Source organism: Aquarana catesbeiana, linkage group LG02 (assembly GCF_042186555.1).
Source record: "Aquarana catesbeiana isolate 2022-GZ linkage group LG02, ASM4218655v1, whole genome shotgun sequence".
In the NCBI taxonomy this organism is placed as follows: Eukaryota; Metazoa; Chordata; class Amphibia; order Anura; family Ranidae; genus Aquarana; species Aquarana catesbeiana.
Window position 1 is genome coordinate 789,058,900 of NC_133325.1, and position 15,000 is coordinate 789,073,899.

The following is a 15,000-nucleotide window of genomic DNA, read 5'->3' on the forward strand; positions in this document are numbered from 1 at the left end:
TTAATATCTAAATAAATAAATAAAAATACATATTTAATATTTTTTTCTTTTAAATATTTTAATTTACTAGATAAAAATATTTAACCATTTGATATTGTGCTTGTTTTCATTTTCTTTTGTATGCAATATCACCTTTATTTAGGAGGAGATACTAAATTCAATTTCCCTTTGAGACACTTTTCTCCTTTCGAGAACCAGCTATACCTTTACGATCTCGCTCCAAATATTCCTACTTTCTAGATCTACGACCAAACAACACTTAACTGGATTGATATGCCCACGCACACACGGTCGGAATTTCCGACAACAAATGTTCGATGTGAGCTTGTTGTCGGAAAGTCCGACCGTGTGTAGGCTCCATCGGACATTTGCTGACGGAAATTTCCGACAACAAATGTTTGAGAGCTGGTTCTCAAATTTTCCGACAACAAAACTTGTTGTCAGAAATTCCAAGAGTGTGTACACAATTCCAACGCACAAATTTCCACGCATGCTCGGAATCAAGCAGAAGAGCCGCACTGGCTATTGACTTAATTTTTCTCGGCTCGTCGTACGTTGCGTTCTTGACGTTCGGAATTTCCGACAAGATTTGTGTGGACCGTGTGTATGCAAGACAAGTTTGAGCCAACATCCGCCGAAAAAAAAATCCCGGTTTTGTTGTCGAATGTCCGATCGTGTGTACATGGCAATAGGCCATCAAACGCATCACATCCCTTATTATCATTAAGATAATCAATATTAAATATACTTAGGACTTTAAAGGTGCCAGCAAAGACTAAGAACATTGAGGGCTCCTGGCATGAGATCTGAGCGTGTGCACTTTTTTGCTTCTCCTTGCATATTGCATTATAGGGCAGGCCAATAAATTTATTGAGCTGCTCTATGCGTGTGAAAGACAAAAAAAAAAGGTGACGGCAAAAATTTAATAATATGTTTTGGTTATGCGTTTGGACCAGACAGGGTTCATACCAAACAGGTCAACTAGCATCAATATAAGGAGAGTGCGGCTCCTGGTGATACATTACAATAAAAGATACTGGGACCCACGGTCTGCTCCTGTCAATAGACGCTGAAAAAGCGTTTGACAGGGTAGATTGGGGGTTCATGCCAGACACCTTAGTGGCAATGGGATTGGGCCCCAGATTTATGCAGTGGATCAAAGCGCTCTAAAGGTATCCTACAGCAAGAGTAAAAGTAAATTGGTCTGTTTCTGGGTAAAAAGAAATATATATATATATACTGTATATATATATATATATATATATGGAGAGTGTGGTTAAACTTGCAAGTTCCGATTAACAATGGGGGATCAAGGGCAATGTTGTCTCTGACGCAGCCAAGGCTTTTGACAGCCTCAAATGGCATTATTTGTGGCAGACCTTGGCTGCCTTCCAGTTTGGCTCCAATTATGTTAGCTGGGTAAGGCTTCTGTATGAATGGCCCAAAGCGGAAAGTGAGGATAAACAATATGTGCTCTGAGATGTTTTCTTTGGACTCGCGGGACAAGGCAGGGGTGTCCTTTGTCACCCTGCTATTTGCCTTGGCAATGAAGCCACTAGCTATAGCTATCAGGTCATCTGTCAAAGTGTAGGGATTTCAGTGGGCATCAAGAGTGGAGAAAATAGCGCTATATATGTAGGGTTGCCACCTGTCTGGGATTCACCAAGACAGTCTGGGTTCGAATCACCAGGTTTCAGAATGCCTGAAACCCGGACACAATATTCATAATGGACTGCGGCTCCCCAAGTAACCAAGTACCACAACCGCCGAGTGCATAGGGGTGCGCACGGGCCCCATCCCTATACACGGACAGGAGAGGAGAAAGGGCTTGACCTGCTCCTCCTCCACCTCCTCCCACCCCTACCACTCTGTCTGCCCACCCATGCTCCAATCTCCGGCGTTCTGTGCCTCAGCACGGGGATGTGTGGGCTGGAAATTTGAAGCTCAGGACTCGGCAGATACATCATGGATGAAAGGTGTCGATACCTGAGCCTCCATCCTCGGGTGACTGATCTCACCATCCAATGTTTGTGACTGAAGTCTCCTCACTTTTCTCTTCTGCCTCCAAGCGAGTGAGTACACTAAGGTAAGAGGGAGTTAGATAGTTAGATGTAAGGGGTGCCCTGTGGACTCTGATGTAAGGGGGGCTTTGGGAATCCTAATTGAAAGGGGAATGCTGGGAACTCTGATGTAATGGGGAAGTTTGGTGAGCAGAAACCACCTTCCATCAGAGTTCTCCATCACATAAGAGTCCACAGGTTCCCACTTAAATTTTTTATTTGTCCTGCGTCACTAAACTGTTCGGGTTTGGCTTGAGGAAAAGGTGGCAACCCTAGCTATATGCTGATGATGTGTTGCTGTTTTGGGGGATACACAGGTGTCCTTGGTGGCAGCAATGGACATAATTACAGATTTCGGATGGATATCTGGCCTAAATATAAACTGGGATATCAATGTTGCTTCCGGTTGACCATTGAAGATAGACCCGCCATGAGAGATTCCACGATTGGAAATAATCAACAAGATCAAATATCTGGGAATATATATAACTCCAAATCCCAAAGATTATATCATAAATAATATCGCTCCGCTGTTGGATAAACTTAAGTGTAAGGGGAAGATTTGCAGACGGCTGCCCCTATTGGTGGCAGGAAGGTGTCATCTAATTAAAATGACTTGGATGCCTCAATTGCTGTATGCATTGCATAATTTCCCAATCTGGATTAATAGGCAATTAGAAGACTGACATCATATTTAGAGAGTTAAAGTGGAGTTCCGGTGAAATGTATTATTTTTTTAATTGATCCTAGCATTATTACAAATAAAATACAATGATCATGATCGATTTTGCAAAAATATAAATTTCTCACATATATATATATATATATATATATATATATATATATACATATATATATATATATATACATATATATATATATATATATACATATATATATATATATATATATATATATATATATATATACATATACATATATATATATATATATATATATATATATATATATATATATATATACATATAAATACATATATATATATATATATACATATATATACATATATATATATATATATATATATATATATATATATATATATATATATATATATATATATAATATATATATATATATATATATATATATATATATATATATATATATATATATATATATATATATATATATATATATATAATGTTTAGAACTGCAAAATGCTGAAAATACCTGTGATAGTCAGTGTCCTGTTAAGTGAGAGCTGTGATCTTCCAGGAGCTCTACATCAGTAGGTAGGTAGGTGGTCAGTGTGAAATATGAAAGTTGCTGGAGAAGCACCCAAAAGATCACAGCCATCACTGTATGTAGTGCAGACCACTACAGTAATTTACAACAACCCCAGCGGTCCTCCAGATAATTCCTGGAGTTCCTCTAATTCATTTTGTTTTTTCTAGAACCTATTATAGCTTTTCATTCTCTTAATATCCCCTTTTACTTTTCCCGTACCATTTCCCATTGGTTCATTTCCTTTTCGATTTCCCTTTATATTCCTCTTTTTTTCCCTGAGAGATCTCCTTGGGTTCATTTTTTTCCTAATATCCTCTACTTCTTTTTCTAAAAAAAATCCTTTCCTTCTTGGTATCACCTCCTGACCAAAATGCCCCCATAATCCATGTTTCAGCACTTTTCATGGTTTCTTCAGGGGATAAATGTGCACAGTGCATGGTCAAGTGCATCAACATACAATATAGCTTCCTTTATGTGTATTTTATCTGAGCATTTAGTTGTTTTCTTGGAGTTCAAACAATAAATTATAACTTTAATAAAATTAGGAAGAGCAAAGGGCCTACCTGCCAGGCTTCCACCTTCTTAATATCCGCGCATGATCCATTGGCGAAAAGTCCCTTCCCAGGTGTACATGTGTATATGTCCTGCAGGGCATGGGCAATTGAATATACGGCTAAATATACATTGTACGATATCCGCAAATGAGTATAATCCAGATAGGGTGTCTCCACACTGGTGATGTTCTCTAGGCCGGTGCAGGCAGTGATGTTGGCATGTTCCTCGTTTTTCCTCGCACACCAGACATGCGGCAGTTAAAGGTCTCCTCCCAGAATTCCTTGAGAAAACCATTGCTGTTAGACATTTTTGGGTGAACTTTCTGGAGGAATTCCCGAAAACCTGGAATTTGCCCAGCTCTCAATGCAAATCCAATGGTTCCACCAATAACATGGAAGTATTCGGGGATAGCAATCAATGATGAGCTGGCCCAGGCCTCGCTAGCAAGCCAGATGCGTCCCGTGATATTACGCCTGACTATTTCCTTGATGAGCGGCTCAAGGTCTGGCCCGCTGGAGAAGACAACGATGACTTTGGCTGTGGAGTTTTGGATGACATCCACCACTTTCTCAATCTCCTCTATCGGCGTGTACTGCGAGATGAGCTCGCTGAAGTCGATGCAGATATCTCGCTCTTCAGCCTCTTCTCTGAACTTCTCAATTCCTGGCCTACCGTAGTCATCATCTGCGGCAATAGTTCCTACCCAGTTCCACTGGAAGTACTCAATGATGTCTGCCATGGCGGTGGCTTGGTGCTCATCATTGGGCATTGTACGCAAAAAAGATTTATACTGGTTCTTGTTACTGAGAAGGCGACTGGAGGATGCGTAACTGACCTGCAAGATCAAAGTTTGACATTACTTTCTCAACATAGACACATGCCTCACACTACTGTTTAGACCAGCCTTTCCCAACCAGGTTGGTGTGAAACCCTTGTACTCCCCCAGAAGTTGCTAAGGCTTCCTTGAGCAGTTAGCAGTTTTGGGTAAATCTCTCTCCTGATGGTGCCTGCATTGTTCTGACACCAATGACACAGAGCCAGTGGCATGGGACCAGAGGACTTCTCCTTTGGTTTAACTGGTAAGTAAGCACTGACGTGTGATCTACTTGTAAAGTGGATGTGCTTCCCACTTTTCCCACAATTTTAAGGAGCATGCTTTCCCTGGTCCCCCAGTGTATGGGGTAACTACACTGATTACTAGTTTATGGGGGCAATACACTGACTACCAATGTATGGGGTCACTACACTGACCACCAATGTATGGTCACACTACACTGTAGTATGTATGTATGTACAATGTATAGGGTGTATGGTGGCACAACACCAAATACCAATGTATTGGGTCACTACACTGGCCGCTAATGTATAGGAGTGCTACAATTACCACCAATGTATAAGGACACTATACTGTCCCCCAATGTATGGGTGATCCACTATGACCACCAATGGAAAGGGGGAACTACACTGACCCTTAATGTATAGGGGTAATACACTGTTCCCCAATATACAGGGGCACTACAATGACCACCAGTATAAAGTGGCACTACACCATTACCCAATGTATGGGGGCTCTACAATGACCACCAATGGAAAGGGGAACTACACTGACCGCTAATATATAGGGGGGATACACTGTTCCCCAATATACGAGGGCGCTACAATGGCCACAAATGTAAAGGGGCACTGCACTGTCACCCAATGGGGGCACTACTGACAGTTAATGGAATGAGTATTCTTTCAAATGACCACCAGTGTAAGGGGACCCTTCTCTTATTGACCACCAATGCTAGCATACCATAAGCTATAGACATCATTTTTAGCAAGGGTTACATTAGAACTGAACATTATTTAAAGGTTTCCTCAAAAGTTAAAGAAAAAAGGTTGAGAAAGGCTGGTTTAGACGAGATTAAGAAATGTTTGTTGAATGACATAAAAAAACTGGAAATAGCAATGAATTAAAATCAAAATTTCTGTAGAGGTGAGGTCAATATTTGCTTCACTAGAGGTATATTTGCATTCCACAGCTTTCATCCACTATACAAGGGGAGGGGCAGCGATGGTGGCTACATCATTGACCAAGTCTGGCCAGCAACCATATTTGGGTAGTGATGTCACTGCTATCTCCACCCTTTGCTGAAAAGGGATTCCCTCTGATGTTGGTAGTTCCCAGGGATAACGCGGGTGCAAGAAGTCATGCTTCCTTAGGAGCCAGTGACATTGGTAAGCCGTGAACCAATGCAGAACTGCAGGTGCTGTTTGAGGTTCTAGCAGGTCCTGTTCTGATAAACCGCTGGGAGTACAGGCGAAGACAGAGCTCGTCCCAACTCCATGGTTACTAAGATTAAAAAGGAAAGTCCTTAGCTGCACATCACTTCATAAAAATGTGTGTGAAAAGTGAAAAACAGCCGGCTCCATCCAGGGCCACCTCCCAACGCTTTTCTGTTTATGAAAGTGAGAGAAAATCTCTTCAGTGTGAAGGAAATTCCCTCTTATACTGAACTGGTTATTCCCATTGAAAGATTTCCCCTCTATCCCTGTTCTGGTCAGAACTCAAAATTTTGGTTTCCCACCACTTTCTGTCCCAGTGACAAAGGTCACCAGTAGGGATGAGCCGATGGTGTGGACTGAACTTTGGCTGTTCAGGAGCTTGGACAAATGCCTGAACTTTAGCCCCGTTTAGCCCCCTGTTTGTCGAGAGCAGTGTTTCTACAGCTTCCCATTGTCACTAAAAAGCCACACTTCTCTACAAAAACCTGTGTGTGAAAAGTGAAAAACAGCCTCAGTCTAGGCCCCATCCAGGGCCACCCCCAATGAGTTTTCATGGGGATGGAGCCCAGACTGAGACTGTTTTTCACAGGTTTTTTTTAGTGATGTGCAGCTAAGGACTTTCCTTTTTAGTGACAGTTATGCCGGCCATACACGGTTCGAATTTCGTAAGAATTTTCTTTTGAAAATTGTATGAAAGAATTTTCGTATGAATTTCGCACCATTAGTGAGCTGCAACAACGGCCGATTTTTGTGCGGCAATCAAATTTGAGGAATCGGACATGTTGGAAATTTTTAGAAAAATTAACGATTTTCTAATCAATGATGGGAGAATCGTGCGAGAAATGTAATAAGAAAAGAAAATTTACAGAGAGAAAAGAAGATTCCCAGCCACGAAAATTCTTTTCTGTAGCAACATGCGGTGAAATTGAAGGCTTGGTCGGCCGAATTTCGAAAATAAATGGTGGCATCATCGGATCACAAAAAAAACCGAACATTCTGATTTTGAAAAGAAAATTTGTTCGAAATTCGACCGTGTATGGCCTGCTTTAGAAGCTGTCATATATACAGGCAGTAGAAACACTGCTTCTACATATGACTTCTGGCACTCAACAAACAGGAGGCCAAATGGGCTAAAGTTTGGGCATTTGTCCGAATGCCCGAACAGCCAAAGTTTGGTCGAAACTGTCAGCTCATCTCTACTGGTGACCTATGTCACTGGGATACAAAGTGATGGGAAATCAAAATTGTAAGTTCTGACCAGAACACGAGTAGAGGGGAAATCTTTCATTGGGAAAATCATTTCAGTATAAGAGAGAAATTTACTCTCACTTTCCTAAACATAAAGTAAAGGTTATAAGGTTATTCTCTCAAATGGGACTCAGATGGCAAAAAAAACCTGACATGAGGTTTTAATCATGAACCTTGATACAAAGTTTTATGTTTAAAAGTAGTGGGTGAAGAAAGATTTGTGGTTTTTGAGTGCAGTCTTCATGTGGCTAAAGAAGAAGTCTCACGATCAGTGAAAAATTAAATAATGGTCTATACACGCAGGTAGTAATACCTTTCTTTGCTTTTCAAAAGAAATGTAAGGGGCTGATCAGAAAATCCCTTCTTTACTTCTTCTATTATTGCCAATCAGCTCCTCCCCTGCCAGAAGCATTACTATTGTTTAGCTCAGCCTCCACAACCCCCTATTTGTGCTATAGCACAATTGTTGCATAGGCAATGAGGTGCTCTGTATTTTATATTGGGGGCACATATGTAATTCCTTTATTGAAAAGCCAAGTGAGCTTTGAAAATGAATTGAAAATGAATTGAGCTCTATGTGATGATTATCATACACAGACATACTGTATATGGACTGCCAATAGCCTCAATGGTGTTGATTTACTAAAACTGGAGAGTGCAAAATCTGGTGCAGCTATGCATAGTAACCATTTAGCTTCCAGTTTTTTACTAGTCTACCTAAACTTTTAAACAAAAAGTTTAGAAATACTTTATCCCTATACATAGGCTCACAGATGGATCAATAGTAAACATCTAATCTCCATGTTAAGCCTATAGGACCATTTAGGGACCCAACTTCTACAGTTACTCTCCTTTCACCTGAGGTATATGGAAAAGCCCCAGCAGGTTGGCAACTGCGGTTGATATTCCGGAGCCCGTAGCTCCAACCACGGCAATGGTGGAGGGCATGTGCTCTGAACAGTTACAGAAATCATCCAGGTTTAGCGAGTCAATCTTGTTCTGGGCCACAAAGCTGAGGGTGGCCTCCAGGGCCTTAGAGACCGTGTTGCAAGTGTCGAAAATCCTGTAGCCCAGAGTGATGTTCGGCAGCATGGTGGTTAAGTTGTTGATCTCCTCGATGGCGAATATCATGGCTTGTAGCCATCGGAACCCACGAAAGTTATATCTGCAACAAAGACAAAAGAGAGTTACGTGATATGTGGCTGGCATATATTGGGATGTTTACTAGGAACTGTTGACATTCCGTTCATTAATAATCCTTTAATGACACTTTGATCAAATTTCGGCATTCCAAGGACAAGGCTACAGAAAATGGTTGGCACTCTTCCATTTGGAAATAATCCATGTCAGATAAGTGTTAATATCTTCAATTGTTCTCAGCTGTAAAGGAAAGATCTAAGGACCAGACTTCCTTAACTTATTTCCTCTATATAGTTTTGTTCCTGTCTCTAAACTGAGGTAAAAGTGAAACTCTCACAGGACCAATTGTCTGTGACGAGGAAGCCCAAAACTGTACCTACAGGATTATTTGTTACACACTGTCCATATTACAAGGACAGAGCCATGATGTATTCTTTCAAATTGTGGCTGGGATATGTTCAAAGTGGAGGTCGTTGACCAGCCTTACTCAACCTTTTTTTTAAAAAAAACCCTTGAAATAATTTTCAGGTCCCAGGGAACCTCTGCTAGAAATGTATATATCTACAATTCAGTGATCAGTGGGAAGAATATTCCTTACATTGGTGGTCAGTGGGAAGAATGCTGCTTACATTGGTGATCATTAAGAAGAATCCTCCTTACATTGGTGGCCAGTAGGAAGAATGCTCCTTACATTGGTGATCAGTGGGAAGAATGCAGTGGCGTCACTGGGGGGGGCAGAGGGGGCCATGACCCCCCAAAATTATACTGTGTCCCCCTATGTTCCCCCCAATTAAAAGAAACTGACACTGGAATGCAGGGGACTGGGACAGACTGAGCTGCCATAGCACTGGCTCCTCCTCCATCGGCCTCTACTTCTGGCCACTGGTTGCTAGAGCCACCTGGCATCTAGCAACCAGTGACGTCATGGCTGCGAATCCCTCTCTGCCCAGCGTTGAAAGCAGAGGATTTAACTTCCTCCACCTCTGAGCCTAGCCTAGTGCTCCTGGGGCGGTGGGTCGTGGCCGCCTGGGTAGGAGGGGCGGCTGGGTAGCACATAGGGGAACTGAACCATCCATTTCTCTTCTGCTGCTGCTGAATTCCTGCTTCTCCTCCTGCAGGAATTCAGCGTGGCAGATAAATGGACGTATTGGTATGTGCTGTCTAGCCGACCCTCCTACCCAGGTGGCCATGGCCATATTGCAGGGGACCCGTGCGGGCACAGCTATTTATCCAATCAGGGAGCCCATAGGGAACTATAGACTACCTCTGGTTTCTCCTCCGGGTGCAGTGCATCTTTTGTGCATGCAACCTCCTCTGGCTGGCAGACCTGATGGTCCCTCTCAGCCTGCAGCTACACGAGCGGGTGGGCGTGGCGGGGGTGTGGCCATCTTCACTTACATGCACAGGTGACTCCTGCAGCAAGTCCCTCTATGTGCAATTCTTCAGCTCCCTACTGTGGTTAGCACACTTTATGCCCTGCCCCCCCACTGTATAATGGTGACTGCCCTTCCACCCTATATACTGCTCCCCATTGCATAATGGTCACTGCTCGGCCCGTATATTGCTCACTGCTCCCCCTCCACACTCTATACTGCTGTCCCCCTGTATACTGCTCACTACCCCCCCAACGTATACTGCCCAGTGCCTACCCATTTTATACTGACCACCCCCCTCTCCTGTATACTGCCCCCCCCACTGTATTAGGGTTGCCACATCATCCCTGTAATCCAGGACACATATGAATTCCACAGGTTCTGGGGCTGATTTAATGCAGAAAAAGCACCAAGTGAGTTTAATTACCACCTTAATCAGCCACAGAACCTGTGTAATTAATGTGTGTCCTGGAGTAAAGGGATGGTGTGGCAACCCTACACTGTATACTGCTCCCCTCCACTATATACTGCTCCCCAGATATACTGCTCACTGCTCCCCCCCACTGTATGCTGCTCCCCTCCACTGTATACTGCTCCCCTCCACTGTATACTGCTCCCCTCCACTATATACTGCTCCCCCATATACTGCTTCCCTCCACTATATACTGCCCCCCCATATACTGCTCACTGCCCCCCCCCACTGTATACTGCTCCCCTCCACTATATACTGCTCCCCCATATACTGCTTCCCTCCACTATATACTGCCCCCCCATATACTGCTCACTGCTCCCCCCCACTGTATGCTGCTCCCCTCCACTGTATACTGCTCCCCTCCACTGTATATTGCTCCCCTCCACTATATACTGCTCCCCCATATACTGCTTCCCTCCACTATATACTGCCCCCCCATATACTGCTCACTGCCCCCCCCCACTGTATACTGTTCCCCTCCACTATATACTGCTCCCCCTGTATACTGCTGCCCTCCACTATATACTGCTTCTCCATATACTGCTCACTGCTCCCCCATTATATACTACTCCCCTTCACTATATACTGCTCCCCTCCACTGTATACTGCTCCACCCGTATACTGCTCCCCTCCACTATATACTACTCCCCCCGTATACTGCTTCCCTCCACTATATACTGCTCCCCCTTATACTGCTCATTGCTCCCCCCCCACTGTATACTGCTCCCCTCCACTATATACTGCTCCCCCTGTGTACTGCTTCCCTCCACTATATACTGCTCCCTCCCGTATACTACTCACTGCTCCCCCCACTGTATACTGCCCACTGCCCGCCCTCCCCAATATACTCCTCCTCGTGGACACTGACTAACAGGTGACAGCAAGTGAGCAAGCACTGCCACTGAAACCATCCCCCAAGCACTGCCACTCATTCACCCCCACCCCCACTGATCCCATCCTCCTAATGAAGGACTACAGGTCCCAGCATGAACCCCTGAGATCTAAGGGGTTACATCCTTAGATCTCAGGGGTTCATGCTGGGACTTATGGTCCTTCCATTTTGGAGGGAGTCACATCCTTAGATCTGAGGAGCTCATGTTGGAACTTGTAGTCCTTAATTTTTGGGGGATGATGACCCCCCAAAACTGAAAGACTACAGGTCCCAGCATGAGCCCCTCAGAGCTGAGGATGTGACATGCCCCCCCCCCAATGGAGGGGGTAGGAATTAGGTAGATCAGTGGTAATGGTAAGTATAGGAATCAGGTAGGTCAGTGTAGTGGACAGGTAGGTCAGTGTAGTTGAGCATAAAACAAAGATGAATTTGAAGATTTAAAGGATTTGAGGATTTGAAGACCTCTGGAGTGCATTCTATTCTTGAAAAAAACCCAAAACAATATATATTGCGTTTTATAGTTGGCCCCCCTACTTTTGTCCCTGTCCCCCCATGTTCCCCCCTTAAATATGAAAGCTGGAGACGCCACTGGAAGAATTCTCCTTACATTGGAGGTCATTGAGAACAATGCTCCTTACATTGGTGATCAGTGGGAAGAATGTTTCTTACATTGGTGGTCAGGGGAAGAATGCTCCTTACACTGGTGGTCAGTGGGAAGAATGTTCCTTACATTGGTGGTCAGGGGGAAGAATGCTCCTTACACTGGTAGTCAGTGAGAAGAATGTTCCTTACATTGGTGATCAGTGAGAAGTATGTTCCTTACATTGGTGGTCAGTGGGAAGAATGCTCCTTACATTGGTGATCAGTGAGAAGAATGTTCCTTACATTGGTGATCAGAGGGAAGAATGTTCCTTACATTGGTGATCAGTGAGAAGAATGTTCCTTACATTGATGATCAGTGAGAAGAATGTTCCTTACATTGGTGATCAGTGAGAAGAATGTTCCTTACATTGGTGGTCAGTGAGAAGAATGTTCCTTACATTGGTGATCAGTGGGAAGAATGTTCCTTACATTGGTGATCAGTGGGAAGAATGTTCCTTACATTGGTGATCAGTGAGAAGAATGTCCCTTACATTGGTGGTCAGTGAGAAGAATGTTCCTTACATTGGTGATCAGTGGGAAGAATGTTCCTTACATTGGTGATCAGTGAGAAGAATGTTCCTTACATTGGTGATCAGTGAGAAGAATGATCCTTACATTGGTGGTCAGTGGGAAGAATGTTCCTTACATTGGTGATCAGTGGGAAGAATGCTCCTTACATTGGAGGTAGGTGGGAAGAATGTTCCTTACATTGGTGGTAGGTGGGAAGAATGTTCCTTACATTAGTGGTAGGTGGGAAGAATGCTCCTTACATTGGTGGTAGGTGGGAAGAATGTTCCTTACATTGGTGATCAGTGGGAAGAATGTTCCTTACATTGGTGATCAGTGAGAAGAATGTTCCTTACATTGGTGATCAGTGAGAAGAATGTTCCTTACATTGGTGATCAGTGGGAAGAATGTTCCTTACATTGGTGATCAGTGAGAAGAATGTTCCTTACATTGGTGATCAGTGAGAAGAATGCTCCTTACATTGGTGATCAGTGAGAAGAATGATCCTTACATTGGTGGTCAGTGGGAAGAATGTTCCTTACATTGGTGATCAGTGGGAAGAATGCTTCTTACATTGGAGGTAGGTGGGAAGAATGTTCCTTACATTGGAGGTAGGTGGGAAGAATGTTCCTTACATTGGTGGTAGGTGGGAAGAATGTTCCTTACATTAGTGGTAGGTGGGAAGAATGCTCCTTACATTGGTGGTAGGTGGGAAGAATGTTCCTTACATTAGTGGTAGGTGGGAAGAATGCTCCTTAAATTGGTGGTAGGTGGGAAGAATGCCCCATTACAGTTACCTGAAAAGTTAATTGGTAAGTGGTAGCTTATCTGAGAGGTAAAAATTGCTCATTTGGTGATTTATATGTTGTTACTTTCAGACTGTTAATTATATTACACATTTACATGATATGTCATTACTTGTACTTATCATAGCTCATGTATCTATTCCCTTGGTTTGGAAGTGACGAAATCTGTATTTTTTGCTATGTTCAGTGTTTTTATGTGTAGTCTGAAATTCAATAAAACTTTATGGAAAAAAAACATATTTGATCAAAGAACAGTTTCCCCCAAAATACCTTCACATCTGTATATGTATTGCCAATAAATCTAAATGTCTAAAAATTTCTAATTTCCCAAGGAACCTTTAGAAATCTCTGTAGGAGCCTTAGGGATCCACAGAACCCTGGTCGAAAAGGGCTATAGTTGACCAATAACTCTGAGAAGACAGCCTATCAATTTACTTGAAGATACGGATACCATGTTATATACTTAGTCTAAACCCCAATAACGAATGTCTCTTATTTGCTTCCTTTTGGCCTGTTAAATATAGCATTGAAAGTGTTTTATAATAAAAAATAGCTGGTAATTCACCCAGAATCTTGTGAGCTGGTAACTTCCTGTGCGCTCCCACCTCTTTCTTCTGACTGTTATCAGTTTTTGTTCCTAGCTTTAGCATTGTTCCCAGCTATCTCTGAAGGTTACAGTACTCCTCCTCTCTATGGTATGGAAAGGAGGGATGTCCTGTAATTTTGTCAACAGTAACAACACTGCTCTTACACATTAAGACAGGAAGTATGTTACTGGCAGGATCACTACAAAGATCTGATAAGCTGCAATATATTACATTTTTTGGTACTGGGTTTAGATATAACTTTAATTTTATGGAAAGGTTGCACATGGCAACCAATGAATAATGAAATATTTGGAGGGATTATCCAATAGTACTGTTGGCATTGGACCCACAAATTGTATGCAGGACTCTACTCAGCTTCAACAACTTGAAACAGTGTCCAGGCGGCAAACAGTACCTTAATTAAGTGTCTTATAAAATGAAACTTGGGACAAAGTTTTATATTTAAAAGTAGCGGGTGAAGAAAGGCTTGTGTTTTTTGAGTGCAGTCTTCGTGTGGTTAGAGAAAAAAATCTAATTATCACAGAAAATGTATATAATGGTCTATACGTACATGCATTCAGGAATAGCTTTCTTTGTTTTTTAGAAGAAATTTAAAAGGTTCCATTACTGCCTGTCAGCTTCTCCCCTGCCAAAAGCCCGATTTGTGGACATTACTATTGTTGAGCTCAGTTGCCATCACCCCCTGTCTGTGGTATAGCAAAACTGATGTATATACTGAGGTGCTCAGTATTTTATATTTGGGGCATGTATGTAATTCCTTTATTCAAATGCCAATCAGGTGAGCTTAGCGTGATGGTTATCATACACTGACATACTGTACATGGATCTCTTACAGTCCTGTGCTGTCAATAGTCTCAGTGGGGGAGATCTACCAAAATCAGCTTCCAGGTTTTATTGACAAAGCTTAATTGAACAAGCTTAAGTTAGAAGCTGATTGGTTACCATGCACAGCTGCCCAAGAGCACCAGTGAACAAGTTGCACCAGTTATAGGATATTTCCCCCAATGTGTCTCAATGGGAAACTGAGGTGAAAACTGATACACCCCGTCCCTTGCACACATCGCTATTGTCGTGCCCAGGCTAAGCTCATTTGTTTCCACCCCTATCTGCTCTGACATGTCCCTCCCTCTGTGCTGTGAAGGCTCTGGTCTCAGCCTGCTGGAGACAAGAGCTGACAA

General features: G+C 42.8%; 1 protein-coding gene across 1 annotated transcript in view; it reads right to left on the reverse strand.

Moving 5' to 3' along the window:
* LOC141129427 (extracellular calcium-sensing receptor-like) overlaps window positions 1-15,000 on the reverse strand; it is a 144,565-nt gene that overhangs the window by 38,480 nt on the left and 91,085 nt on the right. Inside the window, 3 exon segments of the mRNA XM_073617459.1 lie at window positions 3,875-4,098; window positions 4,101-4,701; window positions 8,241-8,547. Coding sequence (XP_073473560.1) covers window positions 3,875-4,098; window positions 4,101-4,701; window positions 8,241-8,547 — 1,132 coding nt within the window.